This window comes from Aquarana catesbeiana, linkage group LG02 (assembly GCF_042186555.1).
Source record: "Aquarana catesbeiana isolate 2022-GZ linkage group LG02, ASM4218655v1, whole genome shotgun sequence".
Lineage (NCBI taxonomy): Eukaryota > Metazoa > Chordata > Amphibia > Anura > Ranidae > Aquarana > Aquarana catesbeiana.
In genome coordinates this window covers 180,643,104-180,667,594 of record NC_133325.1, presented here as the reverse complement: position 1 = coordinate 180,667,594, position 24,491 = coordinate 180,643,104, and the positions used below count along the sequence as shown (strand labels likewise).

At 41.5% G+C, this 24,491-nt stretch overlaps 1 protein-coding gene across 6 annotated transcripts in view; it reads right to left on the bottom strand.

Annotated features, from left to right (window-relative positions):
• Positions 1-24,491, bottom strand: part of DGKA (diacylglycerol kinase alpha) — a 340,054-nt gene that overhangs the window by 122,425 nt on the left and 193,138 nt on the right. Inside the window, exons 5-8 of one of the 6 annotated variants that reach the window (XM_073613952.1) lie at positions 6,057-6,201; positions 1,990-2,109; positions 644-734; positions 434-501 (exon numbers count right to left, since the gene is read on the bottom strand). In XM_073613952.1, the coding sequence (XP_073470053.1) occupies positions 434-501; positions 644-734; positions 1,990-2,031 (201 nt within the window). In that variant the 5' untranslated portion in view covers positions 2,032-2,109; positions 6,057-6,201. Of the gene's footprint in view, positions 1-433; positions 502-643; positions 735-861; positions 1,174-1,398; positions 1,502-1,989; positions 2,110-6,056; positions 6,202-18,511; positions 18,661-24,491 lie in introns of those variants that run through there. The other 5 variants (XM_073613951.1, XM_073613953.1, XM_073613957.1 and 2 more) reach the window with 5 other exon arrangements.

Here is a 24,491-nt window from a genome sequence, read left to right as displayed (position 1 = left end):
GGTAGCTCGCAAAACTCTGTCTGTTTTTTAGATATGATATATGTAGCTATGAACATAGGAATGTTGCTTTGTCTTCCTATATTACAGATAGTTCCATAGACTGTAAAGAATACATGTAGGAACATAATTATGGGTAACCTTTCCATGTGTAAATCAGGTGGGTGCCCTTGATAAATATGGCATAGGAAATAAGAATAACTTAGCACTGATTGTCCCAAGTAAACATCGGAATTGAAACTGCTTGGGGATACAAATAATCAATGTATAGGCTTACTGCAAATTGGTAAGCATCCTAGCAATTGCAGTGTGCAAGCAATGACAGTACAGCCGCAATAGCTGCAGAGAAGGTTTTATATTTCTACAGATTTGTACATACATCAATTATTATTAAAATGGATATAAAAAAGAGATGGAAATGTTTTGAATATCTCACCTCTTCAGACAGGTGGGTTCCATCTCCATAAAACTCCTGCAGAACATCTTGAACCTTTTTGGTACTATCTAAAAACAAAATAGCATTTGATTTCAACATGTGTGTTTCGGGTATAATTTGTTTGCAGTCTTCTTGCGGGAAACCTCAGGATGGCAAGACACTGATGATGCAGGTCTATGCTGACGAAGGAGAGAAGAGATGTTTACTCACAATCAATGTACTTCTGCAGCTGGGTGAACTCCTCTGGGCTCAGGATTGCCCACTCCTTATTCTCCTCGCTCATTCTGGCTCTGCGACAACCCTGCGGCAACACAGCAAAACGCGGTGAGACGGATGATCCAAAGCAAAGGAAGGGTAGAGGGAAAGAGATAAAGAGAGAGGGTAGAAGCTGCCTGTGGATGAATGGGGTGTGTGATTATGGCTCAAACCTTGGATTACATATTAGCTGATCTAACACATTCTGCCCCGAGTTTTCCAGAGCCACTGTCCTGCTGTAATAACGAGACAGAGACAGATTGAGTGGCAGGGTGACAGAAAAGAGACAGAGAGGGGGAGGCAAGAAGGGGAGAGCTGATACACACACTGGATGGGGAAAGATGTACTGCAGCAACTGCACCGCCGCCTGGGTTATAGAAAATCAGCAATAAATGATACCGAAGAGAAGAAATGGCAAGTGAAATAAAGACAGGGTCGGGCACAGAAAGTGGATAGAAGTAGGAGCAATCCAGCAACCAGTAGTGATGAAATGCAGAAACATACAGAACTCAGAGGAGGGGATGGCATGACAGAGTAAAGATATGTCAGAACAAGAGATCAGATGGAAAAAGCCTTGAACTGAGACAGATTAATGATTTAAGGAGTTCTCCCTTCAATGCAGAGCACAGTCAGCTAACAGCTTTCTAATTTGCAGCAGGAACAAAGAATCTAAAAGGGCACTCTATAACAATATGCATTTTACAACATACACTACACGTCAGCAGCAGTTAAAAGATGTAAAGCTGTGCACGTCTGCCGTAATCTGATCAACATGTACTAAGCAACAGGATGTCACATCTACAACGTCTGCCAGACACAGTGATATCTACATGCAGAAAAGAGGTTTCCCAGATATCAGTAATATACATCTCTGCCAGCAGTGGCATTCATTTGTCACAGCACAAGCAGTAATGCTACAGCGATGGAGTCAGCGATAATTCTATTCATCATCACACATGGCTGTCTTTTGTAATCATCATTTGCAAGTATGCTAAAATTATCTGACATAAAATAATTGGGTGATTTACTCATGCTGTTCTAAACACTCTACATCTCTTTGCTTCCAGTAGCTGGAATGCTACCTTTCGCTATCTTTCCCATATTCAACAGAAAGTAGGTATTTATTTTACTACTTCTAAATATGGGAAATATAACATATTTGCTCTACAAATTCCCACTCAACAATCAAAAAAGCCTTTTAGAAATCTACATTTGTACACTGATCAAGCCTTGGAAAAACTTAAAGTGGAAGTATAGCCCAAAAAAGTTTTGGATAGAGTAGGGAAGGGTTGATAAATAACCTGTCTAGTTATTTTTTGCTGCCCACGTCCTGTTGAGAACATTGTTCTGCTTTTCCTGTCTTGGAGGTGCAATAGGACATTAAAGAAAATCTCTACAAAGTGGCAGTAGAATATGGATGCCTGTTAAAAGATAAAAAAGGTTAATACTTACTTCTTGTTCTAGTAACTACTCTTAAGCTGGCCATGCATGAATCGAAATTTGGCCAGTCCAGCAATTTTAATTAATGTATGGGCAAGCTGGTTTTACTGGTGTACAACCAGCCTGTCAGGTTTTTCCTGATCAGTGCTGCCGGCTATAGCCGGCAGTACTGATCATTGTATTCTGATGGCAGAGAAGGCTCCCCACATTTAGAATAAAAAAGGCTCAGCAGGAAGGATTCCCCCATCAACATTAAATGCGTGGATGGAGGAATCATGTATGGCCAACTTTATATTTTGGATTTTATGCCACTTTCTCTGGGACAAATAAATAGGGTGAATCTTCCCAGCAGAAACAAAGACAACAACAACATTTAACAGGTTTGTAAACCTTACTACTCTATTAAAAAAATAAATAAAAATAAAAAAATGTGTTGGCTATACATACACTTTAGGCCTCATGCTCAGGGCCAGGGGCGGACTGACCATTGAGCCACTCGGGCACTGCCCGGGGGCCCTGGGCCACATCAGGGTTGCCAGCCTCAGTAAAACCAGGGACAGTATGTATAAATCTGTGTTTTTTTTACATCTGTCTGTGTATACTGTGTGTACATATATGTGTATACTGTGTGATTGTATGCTGTGTGTGTGTGTATACTGTGTGGCCCCATAATCTCTGATTGCCTGGGGGCCCCATAATCTCCTATTGCCCGGGGGCCCCATGAGTTACCAGTCTGCCCCTGCTCACGGCAATATAGGGGCATAGCAAGCAGAGCCTGTATAATGACATCCTTGGAGCTCACTGCTTGCTACATACAGCCACACATTGAGATGCATTAGAAGTGGAAGCTGTACCCAGTTGTGTTTCAGGGGTTCTGTAAAGCAGAAGAATGCACACTGACATGTGCTCCAAATAGAGCACTTCTAGACTGGAGACTTTAAAAATGCCTCAAAAGCCTCCCAAATGGGGCTTCCTTCCCACACCCATGACCCATGGCAGCCAGTTGCTTTAGTGGTTAACTGTGAATCCAAGAAATGTAAATAAGCAGCACGTTTTAGAACCGGCTTGTTCATGGCAACACAGAACAACGGAGATACAGAATATCAAAAAATTTAAAAAAAAAATGTTAAAAAGTAAAAATATATAAATGAACAATGAAATTGTGTGTTTACACTACACAAATGGGTCTTTGCCATAATGCAATTAATATGGTTGAGTATATCAGGGTTATTATAATGCACTCTTTAACAAGCTTAGATTGGCCATAAAAATGGTTCCAATGCTCTATATGTCAATATGGTGAAGGCTAGACCATTTAGGGCTACCTAAAGAGGAGACAACAAGTGCTCTCAACTCTTATGCCCTGTACACACGATCGGACATTGATCGGACATTCCGACGCCAAAATCCGACGGATTTTGGGCCAAACTTGTCTTGTATACACACGGTCGCACAAAGTTGTCGGAAAATCCGAACGTTCTGAACGTGGTAACGTAAAACACATACGTCGGGACTATAAATGGGGCAGTAGCCAATAGCTTTCGTCTCTTAATTTATTCTGAGCATGCGTGGCACTTTGTGCATCGGATTTGTGTACACACGATCGGAATTTAAACGATCAGGTTTTGTTGTCGGAAAATTTTATATCCTGCTCTCAAACTTTGTGTGTTGGAACTTCCGACGGAACAAGTCCGATGGAGCCCACATATGATCGGAATTTCCGACAACACAATCCGATTGCACTTTTTCCTTCAGACCGACCATGTGTACAGGGCATTAAAAGTACTCCCTGTCTCTCAGCAAGATTTTCCAATATGTGCATTTTATAAATTCTGATTGATCGTTCTGTATTCACAAAATGAAAAGGGGAAGGAAGGAGTTAAAGTGCATGCACTCCTTCAGTCTGTTGGGTGCACTGTAGGGCTATGGATAGTAGACTATAAGGTTTTTCTACCTGTTGTTTAGGAACACATCTACTTGTCTATGGCTAACTTAAAGTTGTATTAAACCCAAAAAACAAACATTTATTAAACTGCAGCAAACCAATTCATAAAAGTTGTAGCTGGATTTGTTTTCTTGTTTACGCTTTTTTTTAAACTTTTTTTTACTTGTTGACCTGGACAGTAAGTCTGTTACTTTGTTGCTCTGTTAGGCTTTATGTACACAGGACGTTTGAAAACCTCTTCTGAATGCTGGAAACTTGACAGCTAGTACCCGTTAAAAACCTCAGTTTTGACACTTTTATATGCCGCATTTCATCTTTGAAGCGTTTTTTATAGATAACCTCAGTAGACCCTTCCAAATGCCCATAATGCAGGAAAAATTCTCTCTCTTCCTCTGCTGATCCATGATACCGTGGTCAGTTTACATGCCTCTGTCATCCCTCTGTCTCTCCTCTTTCCCCCTCCCTGTCAGCTAGTCTCAGTGCCGATCTGCTCCCCGCCCCTCCCCTCCTGCTGCTATAATACTGCTAAAATAACTTTGTCTTATACCTAGAATCACTTGTGTTAGATTTAGTTATGTCCCCCAGTGTATGTGCTTTATAAAAAATATGCAGCTTCATACCTTATTTCATAGAGCCGCTCAGCACGCACGTGACCGCCCGCCATTTTCCTCCTCTCCTTCCAGGATGATGTCAGTGGGGGATTCTCAGCCCCTCCCACTGTAGTTCTCAGATCGGGGGTGGAGAGCGGCGGGCGGTCACATGAGCGCCGAGAGGCACTCTGAAATAAGGTATAAAGCTCCCCCTCCCTCCCTGTCAACTAGTCTCAGTGCTGATCTTCTCCCACCCCTCCCCTCCTGCTTTTATAATACTGCTAAAATAACTTTGTCTTATTTCTAGAATCTCCTCAGTTAGATTAAGTTATGTGCCCCAGTGTATGTGCTTTATAAAAAATATGCAGCTTTATACCATATTTCAGGGCGTCTCTCACATGATCGCCTGTCTCTCTCCTTCTCTCCTCCCGGCTGACGTCAGCGGGGGATTCTCAGCCCCTCCCACTGTAGTTCTTAGATTGGGGGAGGAGAGCGGTGGGTGGTCACGTGAGCACTGAGAGGCGCTCTGAAGTAAAGTATAAAGCTGCATGTTTTTTATAAAGCACATACACTGGGGCACATGACTTAATTTAACTCAGGGGATCCTAGAAATAAGACAAAGTTATTTTAGCAGTATTATAAAAGCAGGAGGGGAGGGGCGGGAGCAGATCAGCACTGAGACTAGCTGACAGGGAGGGAAGGGAAGCTTTATACGTTATTTCAGAGTGCCTCTCGGACACTTTTGACACTTTTTTGGGACCATTGGCATTTATACAGTGATCAGAGCTAAAAATAGCCACTGATTACTGTATAAATGTCACTGGCAGGGAAGGGGTTAACACTATGGGGCGATCAAGAGGTTAAGTGTGTCCTAGGGCGGTGTTCCTAACTGTGAGGGGATGTGACTGACTAGAGGAGGAGCCAGATCGTTGTTCCTACTTAGTGGGAACAGACAATCTGTTTCTCTTCCCCTGTCAGAACACACGCATTGGGTCCCCCGCCGTGCAGCGGGCGTGCCTGCTATGTCTCTTAAAGGAGCTGAGGTATACATATGGCGATTCGTGCAGGAGAGCTATCCTGCCGCCACATATGTACAGGAAGTAGTTAAGGACTAGCATGCTGCAAAATAATAGAATTTTTCTTTTTTGTTTTTATACCACTTTAACTGTATCCCAAATACACAATACTGCATACAAATTGCCCCATAGATCTGTTCCGTTATAATCAATGACACTGAACTGCCTGATTAAAATGCAGAGATGAGAAGAGCTCTATTGACTATAACATGGCATAGATCTGCTCTTGAATGATGTGTACAGTTTTACATGCATTTAAAGTAAAATTATATCATATTTACTCAGTAGGTATTTTTCATTATTATTGTAGTATTTGCCTTAATATGTATTCTAGCTTTGGTTAGGAACGATTAGGTTTGGTTTTTACGGTTCTCCTCCTGCTTTATCATCCGTAAAAAGAAACTTTCCATTACTTTCTGCCCCTGTGACCATGGTCCTACCAGTAAATGAATCAGGAGAAATCTGCAACAGAGAAGCAGTAAAAAGATGATGAGGTTCTAGCCTTTTTCAAACTTTACCAAAATTATCTGTCCTTGTTAACGTTTGAGATTTCCCATCACTTCCAGTTTGATTAAACCTTTACCACCAGAATAGGAAGTAAAATCTCTCCAATTAAGCCCTAAACTCAATCCTTCCCCACACTATCCAAAATGAGCTGAAAATACACATTTTTATATGACAAGTTTGCTGTTTCATATTTTTGTCATTGTATTTAAGATAAAAGATTTGGAAAAGAATGTCTAAAGGGAACGAGTGCTGTATTTGATTCAGCCTCTGCTTAACAACTGACGAGGGAAGATACCAGCTATACAGGGAGGTCTCCCTTTCCAATAAGACGGCTGACCTATAGCTCTAATTGTAAGAAAAAGGGACAACTGCTTACTTTGTTACTAAGTTTTTGCCTTCTTAGATAAAAATATTAAAGTATAAATAAAGGCAAAAGTTTATTTTTAGTTTTGGATAGAGGGCAGAGAGATTAGAACACTTGTCAGTTTTTATTACTGTCTATGCCCACTGTTAAGGAGCTTCACCCTCTCTATTTGTCCTGTTTACCATTATCATTAAAGTAAAAAAAAAATCCCAAATTTTGGATTGTCCCTAGAAAAGTAAAAGAGGGGAAATCTTCCAATGGAGACACTAGTTCTGGTGAGCCTGGGGTCTGCAGGGAATTCCCTTAATTTGCAGGGATTTCCTTTCACTTCCTATTTGGCTATGGGACAGGAAGTGAAGGGAAATCTCAGTGATGGGACATAGACGGCGAAAAAAAATCTGACAGGGGTTATAACCCTCCCTTTCTCTATCCAAAATGAAAAAATAAGTTTTGCCTATAGTTCTACTTTAAGTTCTGTTTACACTTGTGCATTTAAAGCAGTATAACACATCTGTTATACTGCAGCTTACCAATTCTTAGACTTTTTTGCCTTTATTTTCATCAGGGGTATGTAACATGTGTAGTCAGGTAAAATGTAATGCACAAAGTGCAGGGGTCAGGAGTATGTACTGCACAGGGTACAGGGGTTAGGAATATGTAGCACACAGGGTACAGGTGTTAGGAGTGTGTAGTGCATGGAGTGCGGAGTCAGGAGTGTGTAATGCGTGGAGTACAGGGGTTAGTAGTATGTAATGCATGGAGTGCAGTGATCAGAAGTGTGTACTGCACAGAGTGCAGGGATCAGCAGTATGTAATGCATGGAGTGCAGTGATCAGAAGTGTGAAATGCAGAGTGCTGGGGACAGGAGTGTGCAATGCACAAAGTGCAGGGGTCAGGAGTATGTAACAGACAGAATGCATGGGTTAGGAGTGTGTAATGTACAAAATTCAGAGGTCAAGAGTTTGTAATGTGCAGAGAGCTGGGGTCAGGAGTATATAACACATGTAGTGCAGGGGCTGGAATGCATAATATACAAAGTGCAAGCGTTAGGAGTATGTAATGCACAGAGTGCAGTGTTCAGGAGTGTTTAATGCACATAATTCAGGGATCAGTAGTGTGTAATGTATGCAATACAGGATCACGAATGTGTAACCCATGAAGTAAAGGGGTCAGAAGTGTGTAAGGCACAGAGTACAGATGTCAGGTGTGTGTAAAACATTGAGTGCACGGGTCAGAAATGTGTAACACACAGAGTGCAGAGGTCAGGTATATGTGAGGCACAAGTTTCAAGGTCAGGAATGTGTAACCCATGCAGCACTGGGATCAGGAGTGTGTAACTGGAGAGAGGTTTGTAGTGTGGGGTACAGATTTAGCTTCCCAAAATCCCTCCCAGTACACAGCTCACTTCCCCCAAATACCCCACAGTACAGACCTCTCTCCTTGATACAGACCTTTCCCCCAGTATGGATTTTCCTCCCCAGTAGAGACCTCTCCCCTCAATACAGACCTTTCCCCCAGTATGGGCTTTCCTCCCCAGTAGAGACGTCTCTCTTTGATACAGACCTTTCCCCCAGTATGGACTTTCCTCCCCAGTAGAGACCTCTCCCCTCGATACAGACCTTTCCCCCAGTATGGACATTCCTCCCCAGTAGAGACCTCTCCCCTCGATACAGACCTTTCCCCCAGTATGAACTTTCCTCCCCAGTAGAGACGTCTCTCTTCGATACAGACCTTTCCCCCAGTATGGGCTTTCCTCCCCAGTAGAGACGTCTCTCTTTGATACAGACCTTTCCCCCAGTATGGACTTTCCTCCCCAGTAGAGACCTCTCCCCTCGATACAGACCTTTCCCCCAGTATGGACATTCCTCCCCAGTAGAGACCTCTCCCCTCGATACAGACCTTTCCCCCAGTATGAACTTTCCTCCCCAGTAGAGACGTCTCTCTTCGATACAGACCTTTCCTCCAGTATGGACTTTCCTCCCCAGTAGAGACCTCTCCCCTCGATACAGACCTTTCCCCCAGTATGAACTTTCCTCCCCAGTAGAGACGTCTCTCTTCGATACAGACCTTTCCTCCAGTATGGACTTTCCTCCCCAGTAGAGACCTCTCTCCCACAGTACAATCCACAGACCACAGACCCCTTCATGAAGTACATTTACCAGGCCTCAGATACAACAGCAAGGCACAGTGAGTGGGCAGTTCACATGGCACTGCACATGAGAGCCAAGAAGGTGATATTAGGGGGGAGCCTTCTTCAGCTAAGTACAGTTGCTGCCTGAGGTCTGAACTTACAAGAAAAAAAAAAGTCGGACAGTAATGGAATCAGGACATAAGGCAAGAGATGCAGGTGGCCAGCACTAGTGATACCCCTTTGAATGCACTGCCAGGCAGCCTTAGTACAATGCGCTTCTTTAGTGACCCCTAAACAGGAACAGTCCCTGAGAACCAGGGATAAATAGAAACTGTAATTTACATTTACCCAAAATATTTAACAAAAAAAGCCTACTTAAAAAATGTATTTAATTTTATTGCTATCCAATCAGCTAGGTCTTTTTTGTTCATAGCTATAAATGAGATCAATCAGACTGTAATGTGTATGGACAGCTTACTAGTATAGAAATGGAATTAATATGATGGCCGTTGGCCTTTCTAAATGCTTTTACATTATGTTACTGCAAAAAAGCTCCCATTTTAAATGTGTCTAAAACAATTCTGAATATTACCGCAAGAGAAAGCTATAACCACAGCTGCCATTTCTAGAAAATATAAGCTTATCTTGCAGGGGTTGATTTCGTAAAAGCAAATAGACTGTTCACTTTGCAATGGAAGTTGCACTTTGCAAGAGACTTTTCCCCAGAGGTGAAGGTGATTGAGGTGAAGTTATGCTGACTTCCATCATCCAATCATGTACAAGCAAAAATGCAGTTTTTTTTTTCCTTGCATGTAATTGGGTATACTTTGCAAAGTGATTATTTACCAAGCTCTCTGCAAAAATTCCCTTCCAAAGCGAACAGACTAGTTGCCTTTAGTATATCAACCCCATTCAGTACATGTTCTCACCTTTTTGATAGCATCTAAGCAACCTACAGTCTGAGGCCATTAAAACAGCAAGTTTAAAAAGTTTCCACCTAAGAAAAATATGGCCGCTTCTCGTTTGTCTTATGTAATGCAAACTCTTTTTTTCTGCTTGAATTACAATATCTAACACTGCAAGCCAAACCAAAAAACTTGTTATTGATGATTAATGAAGAAGCTGGCAGCAGGTCCTATTCTTGCAGATCACAGTAAAAAATAGCAGAGAATATGCCATTTATGCAATAATAAACAAAGCAAACAAATGAAAAAGACCTCAGCTTTTCCCATCAATTATAATTAGGGTGACTACAGATTTAACCATAGCACTCAGAGTAAGGAAGAAGTCCAATATAAACAAAAACTTTTACATTGTAGTTAATGAAAAGCTGATTCAAATGACCCCATCAACCAAGTTAAATGCATTTAAAAAGCCAGGGCCTGCAAAAGACAAGGCTTTATACACGTGTCTCACTTCCTGATCCTCTGCTCTTTTCTCCTTGTCAAAAGAAGTTTATTGAGTATACAATGTTATAAAGATACATAAATATACATAAAGTAAGTTTACAAGGATCTATAAAGTAAGCTCATTGTTTTACAGTAGGGTTTATATAGGTAAATATCATGAAATTTCAAATATTTAACATTGGGTTCACGTAAACCTAAATTAAAGATATATATCATTTCCTTAGTTACTTTTGTAGGTATTTAAATGATTTATACCTACTATACATATTGTTTACAAGTAGAGTGTATATAGGTCAAATAAATTCTGATAATGAGCTTTAATCGTAAGGTGGAGAAAAGGAAAGAGAAAGAAGAAAAAGGGTTGAAAGGTAGAAGTATGGTCCACAAGGTTGTCCCGCTCGTCAGTTTATTATTCTTTTTAGTTCTCTTTGAAGCCTTAGAATGGGTGTCTCTGTAAGTCATTTAATCTGTTACCATGGCAACAGGACAGAGTCATTGAAATTTGACAGGAACTGTTGTTTTATCCAAGGATGCCAAAGTTTTTCAAATTTTGGAATTTGATTTTGATCGATGGCTACCATCTTAGCATGGGACATTGTATTATTCATTCTGTGAATTGTTTCTGCTAGTAGCAATGTAGGAGATTTCCATGCCTTGGCCACTGTTTGTTTTGCAGCCGTTATTAGTTGGATCATAAGTTTGAATTGAGAGAGTGTTAACCATTCCGGTTTTAGATTAAGTAAAGTTAAATATGGATCTGGTTGTATTATTTTTTAAAATATTTTAGATGCAATCACGAAGACTTCCTTCCAGAAGGTTTGGATTACTGGGCACGTCCACCATATGTGTAAATATGTGCCTATTTCTGGGCATCCTCGAAAACAAAGAGCTGAGGTATTAGGTGAATATTTTGCCACTCTAGCGGGTACAAGGTACCAGCGAGTTAGGACTTTATAATTTGTCTCTAGTGCCAAGATGTTGGGTGAAGATGACTTAGATGTGAGCCATATATTAGACCAGTCCGTGTCTTCTAAAGTTCGTCCCAGGTCCCCTCTGCTCTTTTCTCTGTTCTAAAGCGTTACTGTTTAACTTGCATTGTCCCTTCTATTTCTGTATATGGATGATGGCACTGTAATTATTTTAATTAAAAAAAAAAAACACCTAAGAACATTTTTCCTATGTGATATACAGCTGTCAGCTCTTTCCCAGCCTGTCCGCAGGGAAACATAAGCAGGAGGAGCTTCTCGACCTCTGCTGCTGGTCACATGTTCAAAATAAAAAAAACAGAGTAAAAATAAATAATTTATATTAATAACCTGTTTTGAATTGTCATACACATATATATTTGAAATTAAATCTTTATTTATTTTCTTGCCAATAACATGGTGTGGGCGGATATCTGCCGATAACAGGCTGTCTCACGTCCCTCCAGCCCGTGTCTAAGAATAAAAAAGGGAGGTGAAGCCTCCATTAATCTACATATAATATTCCTCCCCCATTGTGTTTAGTTGGTTAGTGGGCACGGAGGAAGAGGAAGTGAGTGGGCTGTCATTTACCACTGTGTATTCACCCACATGTGTGACTCTATAGTCCCATGGGATGCTCAGATGTAATAGGGAGGAAATGCTCAGCATAGAAATTCACTGAAAACTGAGCATGTGCAAAGCTGCCAACACTGCTCTGCAAAATCCATAGCTGAATTGGAGACATGAACAGAAGGTAGAGAAAGAGAGCAGCAGGGTCAACCAGGTTTTTTGCAGAATACAGAAAACTAATCTCACAGTTACTTAGTAAGAACAGCATGTAATATAGCATGTATTGATCGTTTTTTTATGATGTGAGTTTAGTGACACTTTAAAGATTCTTCACATTTCTGGGAGTGTTGCTTATACACTGTGGCTGCCTCTGCTGACCAATTTATCACTACTGCATCCTATAGTGAGGTAGGGGCAAGCAGGAGGAAGTACAGAGTGTTGCAGGGGATCAGGAATGCCTTGCTTGGCAACAGAGCAAAGATCAGAGGAACGGGTGGTGGGACAGGTGTACATAGGGCCTCTTCTTTTTGGTCCTGTTTCTTATTAATTTTTTTCACTTAAAGTGGCAAAGTTGTTTTAAACCTCTTAAAGCATATATAAACCTAAAAGCAAAACAAAAAATGTATATATATATATATATATATATATATATATATATATATATATATATATATAGTGGCATACTGGGTCCTGGTGATCCTGCTAGTGACACCTCCTGTTCCAGAGTGACAACGATTACACATTGTACATTACTTGACCTCTGGAAGATTTACCCCCCCCCCTTCATGACCAGGCCATTTTTTGCGATACGGCACTGTGTTATTTTTAACTGGAAATTGTGCGGCCATGCGACACTGTACCCAAATAAAAATGTAATTTTTCCTACAAATAAAGCTCTCTTTTGGTGGTATTTGATCATCACTGCTTTTTTTTTTCTGTTCCATAAACAAAAAAGTCAAACAATTTTGAAAAAAAAAACAATATTTTTTAATTTCTGCTATAAAACATGTCCAATAAAAAAAAAAATCTAATTTCTTCATAAGATTAGGCCAATATGTATTCTGCTACATGTTTTTGGGAAAAAAATCCCAATAAGCGCTTATTGATTGGTTTACGCAAACTTTATAGCTTTTACAAACTATGGGATATATTTATGGAACTTTTATTGCTTATTTTTTTACACTAGTAATGGCGACGATCAGCGACTTATAGCAGGACTGCGATATTGCGGCGGGCATTCTGACACTTTGCCTTGAATCAGTGACAAAAAATAAAAATATGCACTGTCACTGTACAAATGACTCTGGCTGGGAAGGAGTTAACATCTAGGGTGATCAAAGGGTTAACTATGTGCCTAGCCAGTGTTCGTGTGTTAACTGTGTGCTGCTTTTACTAGGGAAAGTAATAAATTCTAGTCCCTGCTTTGCAGGATCACAGAATGCATTCTTTCCCCCCTGTCAGAACTGAGATATGCCTGGTTTACATAGGCATATCTCAGTTCTCTGTGTACTGCCGACGATTGGCGGGTGCCGGAGGACATCAAGTGCCTGGCACTCGCAGATCAGCTTTTGCGCGCACGCCCCCTGCAGGCGGAAGTCCAGAATCACATATTATATATATATATTTATATATACACACACATGACTTGGCGCACAGCTGCTGCCCTGTGGAATTTAAGGAAAAAAAAGTAAGTACAAGTGATAAAAATAAAAAGGTTGATCTTCCATTAGTATTATAGCGGTGTTAAACCCAAAACCAAAAATGTAATATCTTGCAGTTTACTATTCATTAAATGTGGCGGTAGCATTCATTTTCTTTTTTTTTCAGGCTTTTTCCCTTTGGGTGATTTGGCCAATAACACATCTCCTGTATTAGAGGGCCCCCCACTCTGGATAAAGGAGCAACACCGTCACCTTTGGACAGCAGCATTATCAGTCTGGAGGGAGGAGAGACTTTTAGATTTAGATACACTAACACATTGAAATCAAACTCCAGATAACATTTTATAAGCAGTTACAGCAACAGTATCTTTTAGGGATAAAGGTTTTACATAAATAAAAGCTGGTCATTGTAAGCACCCCCATCAGTGGTAAGTAGTTTGTCTCATCCCTCTAACTGCTACATCTCCAGGACATTTTGTTCTGTTTAAAAACAACAGACTTACTGGCCAGATCATCAGATGAAAATAAAGCAAAGAAAGCCTAAAAAATAAAACAAATGCAGCCATCACTAAGAATTGGTAAGCTGCAATATAATGTTTGCCAAGCCTAGATGTTTTTGCCTAGTGTTTAGGTACCAGAATAGCAATTTTGTTTCTGATTTTTGGAGAGCTTGTTTTATACAAAGTAGCTCATCTTCCAAACCAAACACCAAAAACAACCAGTTGCCTGTACTTATCCTATTCACTGGTAATATGTGAGGATCATAATGTGTTAGTCAGTGGTGGCTGGTGCTCAATATTTGAGGGGAGGCGGGCATCAAAAAAACCTGTGCCCCTCACTTGCACTCTACCCAATGGCTGCTTCATCCTAGAAAGACAGGATGAGGCTTAGAAAACTGTTATAATGGTATGGAAATAACATTAAAGTGGTTGCAAACCTCTGAAAGGAAAAAATGAACAAAGCATATTCTTCTATAGTGTGTACTTCAATTCAAAGCATCTAGTGTGATTTCTGTCTGTCCTCTCATTCCTCTGCTATTTGCAGTCACTTCTCACAGTCTATGCCAAAACCAGGCAATCTCTGGAGCACACACCAGTTGATTGACAGCCTCAGCTGTGCGTTTCTATATGAGACTGTGTAGAGAGAGGGTGTGTCCAGTCCCTCCACTCAGGTCTCAGATTACACTCAGCTCCCTGCTCTATGCTGTGCAGTGTGTGACATCAGATCCCTGCCTCCTGCCTTCTGGAGCTGAGAAATGCTGTGTAAATGCTGTACTTAGCTGTGGCTGTAGAGGAGAAAGGGCTGCAGATAAACACGTACAAATTGTGCACTGTGGGTGGATTTTCATCATCTCTGTGTATCACCTGAGGCGATTTACTTCAGTTGGTATATGTATGGGTTTAAAACCACTTTAAAGTATACTTTTAAAAGCTGCTTAGTACAGGGGATTTTAGGTGAATTTACCTTTAAAACATAATTTCACATTATGCCACTGATGGCCAATGCAAATATGGGAGACTTAAATGTTCCACATTAAAAATGAGAAGACCTAATACATTGTTAACATTAAACTCTCCATAAAAGAGGAGCCAGAAGGAAATAAGATCCAAAAACGCGGCCGCAGGGAAAACGTTTTCCCTGTGGTTCCCGCACATGCACTGCGATTTTACCAGCCCCGCACATTTTCGCAGAGCAGTGCGTTTTCACTGTGGGTGGTTGTGGGAATCGCTGCGATAACATCATCTTTCACATTATACAAAAAAATTGGGCTAACTTTACGGTTTAGTTTTTTTTTTTATTCGTTGAAGTGTATTTTTTCACAAAAAATTGCGTTTGAAAGACCTCTGCGTAAATACAGTGCAACATAAAATATTGCAACAAACACCATTTTGTTCTCTAGGGTCTACGCTGATTTTAACTTTTAACTTAACTGTAAGCAACACGTGAATAAGGTTTAGTCTTTAAGTGGTTAAACTGACCTCATTTACAGACCGAAGTTCATTCCTTTGATCTAAATCAGGGGTCTCCAAACTTTATAAAAAAAGGGCCAGTTTACTGTCCTGCAGACTTTAGGGGGGCCAGACAGTGTGACTGTACAAAATGTCCCAGTATCAGTTGGGATAAACAATCCCTCATCATTGGTGTCATTGGGAGGAACTGAGCCTCATCACTGGTGTCATTGGGCCCCATTGTTGGTGTCACAAGGAGGAACTGTGACTGTGCCCCATCATCGATGTAATTGGGAGGAATTGTGCCCTTCATTGGTGTCAGTGAAAGATATAGTGCCCAAAGGGCCAGATTAAAGCAAGCAAAGGGCTGCACCCCTGATCTAAATGATATTTTGTTTATATTTATCTCCCAGCGCTGACAATGTTGGTAAACATTTGCCTTTTTTTTTTGACAGCTGAGTTAGCAGAGAAGGCTCTGCACTTGTTACATGAATGAATCGTGGTAATGCTTTATTAAGATCGTGAGGGGGGTTGAATCCAGATCGTGATTTTTTAAAGATTAATCGTGCAGCTCTATTACAGAGCATAACTTGCATTTTTTTTCACACAGGATCTTTTTGCCAGCAAAGATCCTGTGTATAAACATCAGTAAATTATTGTGACCATGTGCATGAGATCCAGTGGCGGCTGGTGCTCAATGCATGTAGATTAGGGCCTGGACGCATGGATTAGGGGGGGGCAGCGCCCATGTGCCCCTAATGGACGAGCCGCCACTGAAGAGATCTAAGAAATGTCTTTTGCCTTTAGAAACCAGATTGTGTCTTGTATTTGGTGCACTTATGTTTACAGTCTCCTAATGTTTTCCAAGTACTGCATTTAGCTAGTCCAGAGAGGATCTGGGTATTTTAAAAAGGCCATTTTCATAATTCTGCTATGGCAGGATCATAAAAATCATTTACAGATATAAAGTAGAAGTTATAAAACCAACAATACTAGTGTTATGGGACTGGCACAGTGGAAACAAGTCCCTGAGCAGGGATATTATTCTAAGTGAAGACAAAAATAGAGTCTAAAGATGGATCAGTTATTGATATCAACGCGTACAATAACACCATATTTCAATCAACAAGGCAAACAATGAATTTGTTCCTGTCTTCTGCCTGGAAACAGTCAACCACTCCCGCTGCCCATTTCATGACAAGTGTATGCATTGTACATGTTCCTAGCTATCTATGTAATTACTTTCCACATTAGGAGATAAATTGCAAAACAGTAATTCCCCAACCCACAGACAGTAAACAATAATTAAAGTAACAACAGCGAAAGTTATAGAGGCACTCCAGAAAAAAAAAAAAGTAGTCAGTAATGGAAATTTTAAGAGAACACTGCAATTATACTAATTAAAAGCCACACAATTTAATGGGTATGTCAGGGAAAATAAAAAAATCAATTCTGCGCATCTCTTTAGTATATGTACATTTTACCATGTTTTATTCCTTTAAAAAATGCTACAAGTACCGGTATCTCTATTATGTGCTATGTTTGGATAGAGCCAATTTACCTGTTTTTTTTTTTTTTTTTTTTTGGTACTGGTTTTTTCTTTGAAAACTTGCAAAAAAAAATTTTGACATATACAGAAAATGCTTGTTGATCTGCCAGAAACCTAGTGTGCTTCTAACTTCCTATTTGGACTGAAAAGCAAAAAGCATTTTTTGCATTGAAACTTCCAATCAGTACTGTTGGCCCTGCCTGCTGAACTACAGAGGTCCACCTAACCCCCGCCACTCAGTCTAAAGCTGGGTACACACTACCCGCTGAGTTGCACGAATTAAAAAAAAACCTGACAGCTCCAGTTGGAGACACTGTACTAACCATGCGAGGTGTTGTGTACTGACAGGGGGAAGGCCCCCCTGCCAGAACACTCCGATCAGCGCTCACAAGGGGAAGGCCCCTCTGCCAGAACACTCCGATCAGCGCTCTCTGCCATTGGCAGAGAGCGCTGATCGGGAGTTGGTCGGCTGCTGGTTTTCCAGCGTGTTTGTCCGACATAAACACAGGCCAAATGTCGCCCGTTTTTTTTTTTAAACGGCAAAGGTCTCCCGACATTCTGCCCGTCGGTACAGGGCTTAACGCCACTTGCATACATACCGTACATGGATTTCTTTCCCAGCAAAACAAAGCTGCTTGTAAGCAGGTGCTTACAGGGTACCCTTGAATGTATTGCTGCTGCTGTAATAATTGCACGGTGTAGTTATGCAGATAGTTCAGGATGCCCAGGGTGGGAAGGGGTCAACAGTGTCTGGGCTCTTTCCTGGGTTTTCTCTGCCCCTGTCGTGGACCAATAAATACAGGGGGAGTTCTGAGGACAGGACGGGGATTCATCCACATGGGAACTGAGAGGAGGGAGTGCCGAGCGATGTAATATTGTCGGAGCGTGGGGGTCCCCATTACTGGGTCACCTGCATGGGATCTCACCTGGGGACCAGAAACGATCAACAATGGACTTGCACTGAAAGACTTTTTTTGTTACCTTGGGGCAGCCTGTATTAGGTAGTTAGGGTAGAACTTTGTTTTATGTATATTGTGCCATTGGAGTGTACTACTGAATGTTCAGTAAAGGTGCATTAGGTGTTCCATGCCTGGTCTGAAGTTTATCCAAAGGGGTGCATGAAGGTATAGAGCATATCCAAAAGAACAGGTCCTGTAACACACACACGTTGGTAAACAGGAGAAGCTAGAGGGCTACCCATAAAGAGGAGATGGCGGGAAGTCATTTCTAACATGCGGTTGCTATGGGTAACTATGACTCGTGGGAATGCTGTAGCCGCCACCCAGCGGGTGAGAGGTACTGGGCATGGGTGATGAGTCCTCTGGTAGCGAGGGTCGGTGCACTGACTCCCTCTCTAACGGTTGGTGCCCTACAGCATTTGGCACTGATACCATGACACGGAGACCTCATGGATCTAGTTGCAAGTACAGGAGAGTGAAGGAGTTACCTGTGTACCCATAAAGATCCACACTCAATGCACAGCGGGATCTCTAATCTGCCACTGGGAGTGAGGCGACAGGGAAGCCGGCTGCTGGAACAGGACACAGGCTCTGCAGTGTCTTCCTTTAAAATGCTGCATTCAGGAAGACAAGTATACAGTATCGAGGAAGAAGAGTGACTTCACAGTAAAGAACCTCCAGTTTAATTTCTATCTGTGATCAGCTTACCTTAATGCTGATCTTTGCATGACCGTGGCCCCACCAGGTCATGGCACTAGTGAGCGCATTCATGGAAAGGCCCTGTCCACATGCTGACTTGACTCCCAAGATCCTGTCCATGTGTGTAGGAAAAAGGCTCTTGGAAGATGTAGTTCTAGGGGTACGCCTGCATCAGTAGGAACTGAGCTCTCAGGTGTTGGCCCTGGAAGAATTTTACAAGCCTGTTGACAATGTTACAAGGAGTAGCAAAGCTGTTTCGCACTACAGAAACAAAGTAAGATAATTATAATGCTGGGACATGATTTAGAGGGGCAGATGGTGGTTTGTGGGAACATTTGGGTAATGCATGGACATACACATTGAGAGTTATTTACTAATAGCAAATCCACTTTGCACTACAAGTGCACTTGGAAGTGCAGTCGCTGTAGATCTGAGGGGGACATGCAAGGAAAATAAAAAAAACCAGCATTTTAGCTTGTACATGATTGGATGATAAAATCAGCAGAGCTTCCCGTCATTTCAGATCTACCCCTCAGAATTAAAGCACTTCCAAGTGCACTTAGTGCAAAGTGGAGTTACCTTTCATAAATAACCCCCAAAGATACAATCTGAGTTTAAGCAATGAATTGCACCTGAATTCATCAGACCTCTTATGCAGCTCCTGGGCATGATGAAGCCTCTTGTCATACAGTATATAGCTCTAAGTGACTCTAAGCTTTCCATGAGTGTAGGAATCAGAAAACACAATAGTCCAAATTTTGTTTTGGCTTATAGCTGGGGCATTTCAGAAGATAAGAGGTGCAGAAGATGAATGCTAGCAAGACAAAAAATTATTTTTGGCAAATATTTTAAGACCCTTGAATAAATTAACTTCAAAATGTTCATGTTTGACTGGAAAACCAGTCAAAATTGAAGCATGAAGTAACATATAAGCTGTTAGCGGAGTCCACAGTGTTGGTTACTGTTGGCTACTTTTCATGATTTTCTTGGCACCCTACAACAGGCACTTAGTACCCATCTGTTAAAACCTCTACAGCACTATACATCTCCCTTAAGCGCAAAGCAACATTAAAATGTTTGTTATTGTTATTAACAAATGTATGTGATTTCATTAAAATGTTTAACACTATAAATAACGGTGGTTTTCAGGTGAAGTTTTATCCTTCATTCACAAGGGCCTCCTGCATTTGTTTTATCTGGAGCACAGGAGGAATTGATTTGGAAAGTGATTGCAAAGGTTCTAATTAAAAGAAAAAAAAATGAGCAAACATGTCACACTTACTTGCTCTGTGTAGTGGTTTTGCACAGAGCGGGCCCAATTCTCCTCTTCTCAGGTCCACTGCTGGCACGCCTAGTTCTCACCCCCTCTGAGTGCCCCCATAGCAGGCAGCTAGCCCTGGGGGTATGTCTGTGGGTTCACGCCTGCCAGCTCTGTGTCTCCATAGACACAGAGCGCAGCTTGGCACTGCCCTCTGCTCCCGCTGCTGCGTCTGAGCCTATGAGAGAGCCGGGGGTGGGGGGGGGGGGGGTTGCACAGCATTCTATCATAGTGTCCAAAAAAAAGCTGATTTTAAACAAGGGAAATTGTTATGTCTTGCATTTGGACTGTGCCCTACCAGTCTCAATGCACTTGAGGATTGAAGGTCAGCCCCCTCTGAGATAGTACATAGCACAGAGTTTTGCACTCTTCATTCACAGATTGTTTTTCATTCATAGAAGCTGTAGTATCAGCTTCTATGAATGGAGGACACAACAGCAGAAAGGACACATCATAATGAAGTTAAGTAATTTCCCTTGTGCATATTCATTATTTATTTTATTTTTTTAAACTAAACTTAAGCCGGGTACACACGGGCCGAATGTCGGGAGACATTTGGTGGTTTAAAAAAAAAACAAAAAACGGCAGACATTCGGCGCGTCCCACAGAAGCTTCTGTTGGACAAGCATGCTGAAAAACCAGCAGCCCACCGACTTCCAATTAGCGATCTCAGCCAATGGCAGAGAGTGCTGATCAGAGTGTTCTGGCAGGGGGGGGGGGGGGGCAATCCCCCTGTCAGAACACGATAGTTTAGTGAGGGAGATTGCTGTACTAATGTCGCATGGTTAGTACAGCGCCTCCAACCAGAGCTGTTAGTGTGTACCAGGCTTAAATGCTAACAGAGAAAGTGGTATCACCCTCTTGGTCTGGCAGAGGAATACAAATCTCCTATGATAGATAAGACGGTTGTATGTGTATGTGTATTTTAGACACACATTTTAGACAAGTATTTGTTTGTCTAGGATTTCAGCATTAACTTCTGTAAGCATGAGAATTGGGTATTTTATCTACAACTTGACTAGCTTCAGATACAAAGCTAAGACTGTCGATACTTTATACAATTTTCTTGTAAAATTTACCTTTAGATTTACCAAAACCACAAAATACGATGTTAAAACGCAAACACTTTAAATTTGTGAGCAGTCAGGCGGGCCTTTGCACTACACAGTTGAAGGTAAATCTAAAAGAAATTGAACAAGAAAATTGTATAATTTATGGCCATCTTGAAGAGACATTAAAGCTTCATTTTTTTTTAAATTAAAATAACAAACATGGTTTTGCACAGAGCAGCCCCGAGCCACTTCTTCTGGGGTCCCCTGCATGCTCGTTCCCTGCCTTGTCTGCATCTATTGACACAGAAAGGGAGGCTTGGCCCTCGGCACAGCATTTTATTGACAGCAGCGCTGCTATCATTGACAGCGGCGAGAGCCCCTGCTCTAGTGCACATCACTGGATCCGATAGGGCTCAGGTGACTATAAACAGGGATTAGGAGTCATTTTGCAACACAGAAGGTTTTTCACCTTAAAGTGATTGTAAAGTCTCATTTAAAAAAAAAAAAAAATAAATAATAAACATGTTATACTTACCTCCTCTGTGCAGTGGATTTGTACAGGGGATATAAATCACTATCTAGCCTCTTTCTTACTTTAAATTGAGGAAAACATCTCTGGATTATACCTGGGGGATCCTGCAAAGCCCGGGTGCCTCTTTGCTGCTCCTGGCCCCTCCCTCCTGTTGAGTGTCCCCACAGCAAGCAGCTTGTGGTGGGGGCACCCAAGCCGAGCTGCAGCTCTGTGTGTCCATTCCTACACGGAGCTGCTGTTTGGACACGCCCCCTCTCTCTCCTGATTGGCTAACTGACTTTGATTGACAGCTGCAGGTGCCAATGGCACCGCTGCTGTATTTCAGCCAATCATGAAGAGAGTCCCGGACGGCTGAGGGACTCGTGGACATCGCTGGACAGAGATGGGGCTCAGGTAAGTATTAGGGGTTGCTGGGGAGGCTGCTACACACAGAAGGCTTTTTATCCTAATGCAAAGAACGCATTAAGATAAAAAACCTTCTGCCTTTACAACACCTTTAATGCATTAAGGTGAAAACCTTAAGGCTTTAGAACCACTTTAAAACAATGAATGATAATGTCAACTGTTACTGTATGTGTGTGTGTATAAACCTGTACATGTGTAAGATCAATAAAAAATTTTTGTATTCACCAGCATTCAGAGATAATTGAGAGAATTTTGTTCCCAGGTAGCCAGCCGGTGTAAACATTTCCCCAAGGGTCTTCTGGCCAGTCCAGTGATGGCAGACATCTTTCCTCTCCTCCGGCGATGGAAGTCAGTACTTACTCAACAGAAACCAAGCAATCTACTACCCATGAGTTAAATCAACTACCAGAGTTTGGTGGATTCTGAAGTTCAATATGGTTCATTGCAAGATCTTTTCAGTCAAAACAAGAATAAAAACGATAGTAGGGTCTTTGATATTGATTACGTTTTTCTGATTGGTTAAATCAGGGTAATCTCAATCCCATCTCTCTGCAATCAATTAAAAACATTTTTTTTTTTTTTTTTTTGTCTTGGACTGTTTTGCATTTTGAAAAAATAATTGAATAAAAACATTGAACACTTCATTAAATCTGAGCTAAAACTAGAAATGATCCAGGTTTGGGTTTTTTGAGACACAACAAAGGCTATAATATGTTTATAGATAAATCCACAAAGGCATGAACACCTGCGTACAAGGACGTTTCTATACAGAATGAGATGCAAACCTCTGCATTTGCAGAAATTAGATTACACAACAACCCTACCTCCAAGTTACATTACTAAAAGAACATATTATCCTCTGAACCAAAAAATACTAAATGAATAGCAATTAATTATTCAGAGAAAAATGTATTGATACTACAACTGTGGTCTGTTATTAATCCTACATTTTAGTCAAACAAAAATAAAATCTGATCAAACATGACCCATTGTGTGGTTCTTATTTTTGCCAACCATTTATCTTGTGTAGAGATGGATACCCAACAACCTACAGTATCTCACAAAAGTGAGTACACCCCTCACATTTTTGTAACTATTTTATTATATCTTTTCATGTGACAACACTGAAGAAATGACACTTTGCTACAATGTAAAGTAGTGAGTGTACAGCTTGTATAACAATGTAAATTTGCTGTCCACTCAAAATAACCCAACACACAGCCATTAATGTCTAAACTGCTGACAACAAAAGTGTGTACACCCCTAAGTGAAAATGTCCAAATTGGGCCCAAAGTGTCAATATTTTGTGTCACCACCATTATTTTCCAGCACTGCCTTAACCCTTTTGGGCATGGAGTTCACCAGAGCTTCATAGGTTGCCACTGAAGTCCTCTTCCACTCCTCCATGACGACATCACGGAGCTGGTGGATGTTAGAGATCTTGCGCTCCTCCACCTTCCATTTGAGGATGCCCCACAGATGCTCAATAGGGTTTAGGTCTGGAGACATGCTTGGCCAGGCCATCACCTTTACCCTCAGCTTCTTTAGCAAGGCAGTGGTCGTCTTGGAGGTGTCTTTGGAGTCATTACCATGTTGGAATACTGCCCTGCAGCCCAGTCTCCAAAGGGAGGGGATCATACTTTGCTTCAGTATGTCACAGTACATGTTGGCATTCATGGTTCCCTCAATGAACTGTAGCTCCCCAGTGCCAGCAGCACTCATGCAGCCCCAGACCATGACACTCCCACCACCATGCTTGACTGTAGGCAAGACACACTCGTCTTTGTACTCCTCATCTGGTTGCCGCCACACACGCTTGACACCATCTGAACCAAATAAGCTTATCTTGGTCTTATCAGACCACAGGACATGGTTCCAGTAATCCATGTCCTTAGTCTGCTTGTCTTCAGCAAACTGTTTGCAGGCTTTCTTGCGCATCATCTTTAGAAGAGGCTTCCTTCTGGGATGACAGCCATGCAGACCAATTTGATGCAGTGTGCGGCGTATGGTCTGAGCACTGACAGGCTGACCCCCCACCCCTTCAACCTCTGCAGCAATGCTGACAACACTCAGACGTCTATTTACCAAAGACAACCTCTGGATAGGACAATGAGCACATGCACTCAACTTCTTTGGTCGACCATGGCGAGGCCTGTTCTGAGTGGAACCTGTCCTGTTAAACTGCTGTATGGTCTTGGCCACTGTGCTTCAGATGTTTCAGGGCCTTGGCAATCTTCTTATATATCTTTATGTAGAGCAACAATTCTTTTTTTCAGATCCTCAGAAAGTTCGCCTGAGGTGCCATGTTGAACTTCTAGTGACCAGTATGAGAGAGTGAGAACGATAACACTAAATTTAACACACCTGCTCCCCATTCACACCTGAGACCTTGTAACACTAAAGAGTCACATGACACCAGGGAGGTAAACTGCCTAATTGGGCCCAATTTGGACATTTTCACTTAGGGGTGTACTCACTTTTGTTGCCAGCGGTTTAGACATTAATGGCTGTGTGTTGAGGTATTTTGAGGGGACAGCAAATTTACACTGTTATACAAGCTGTACTTTACATTGTAGCAAAATGTCATTTCTTCAGTGTTGTCACATGAAAAGATATAATAAAATATTTACAAAAATGTGAGGGGTGTATTCACTTTTGTGAGATACTGTAAATACATAAAGT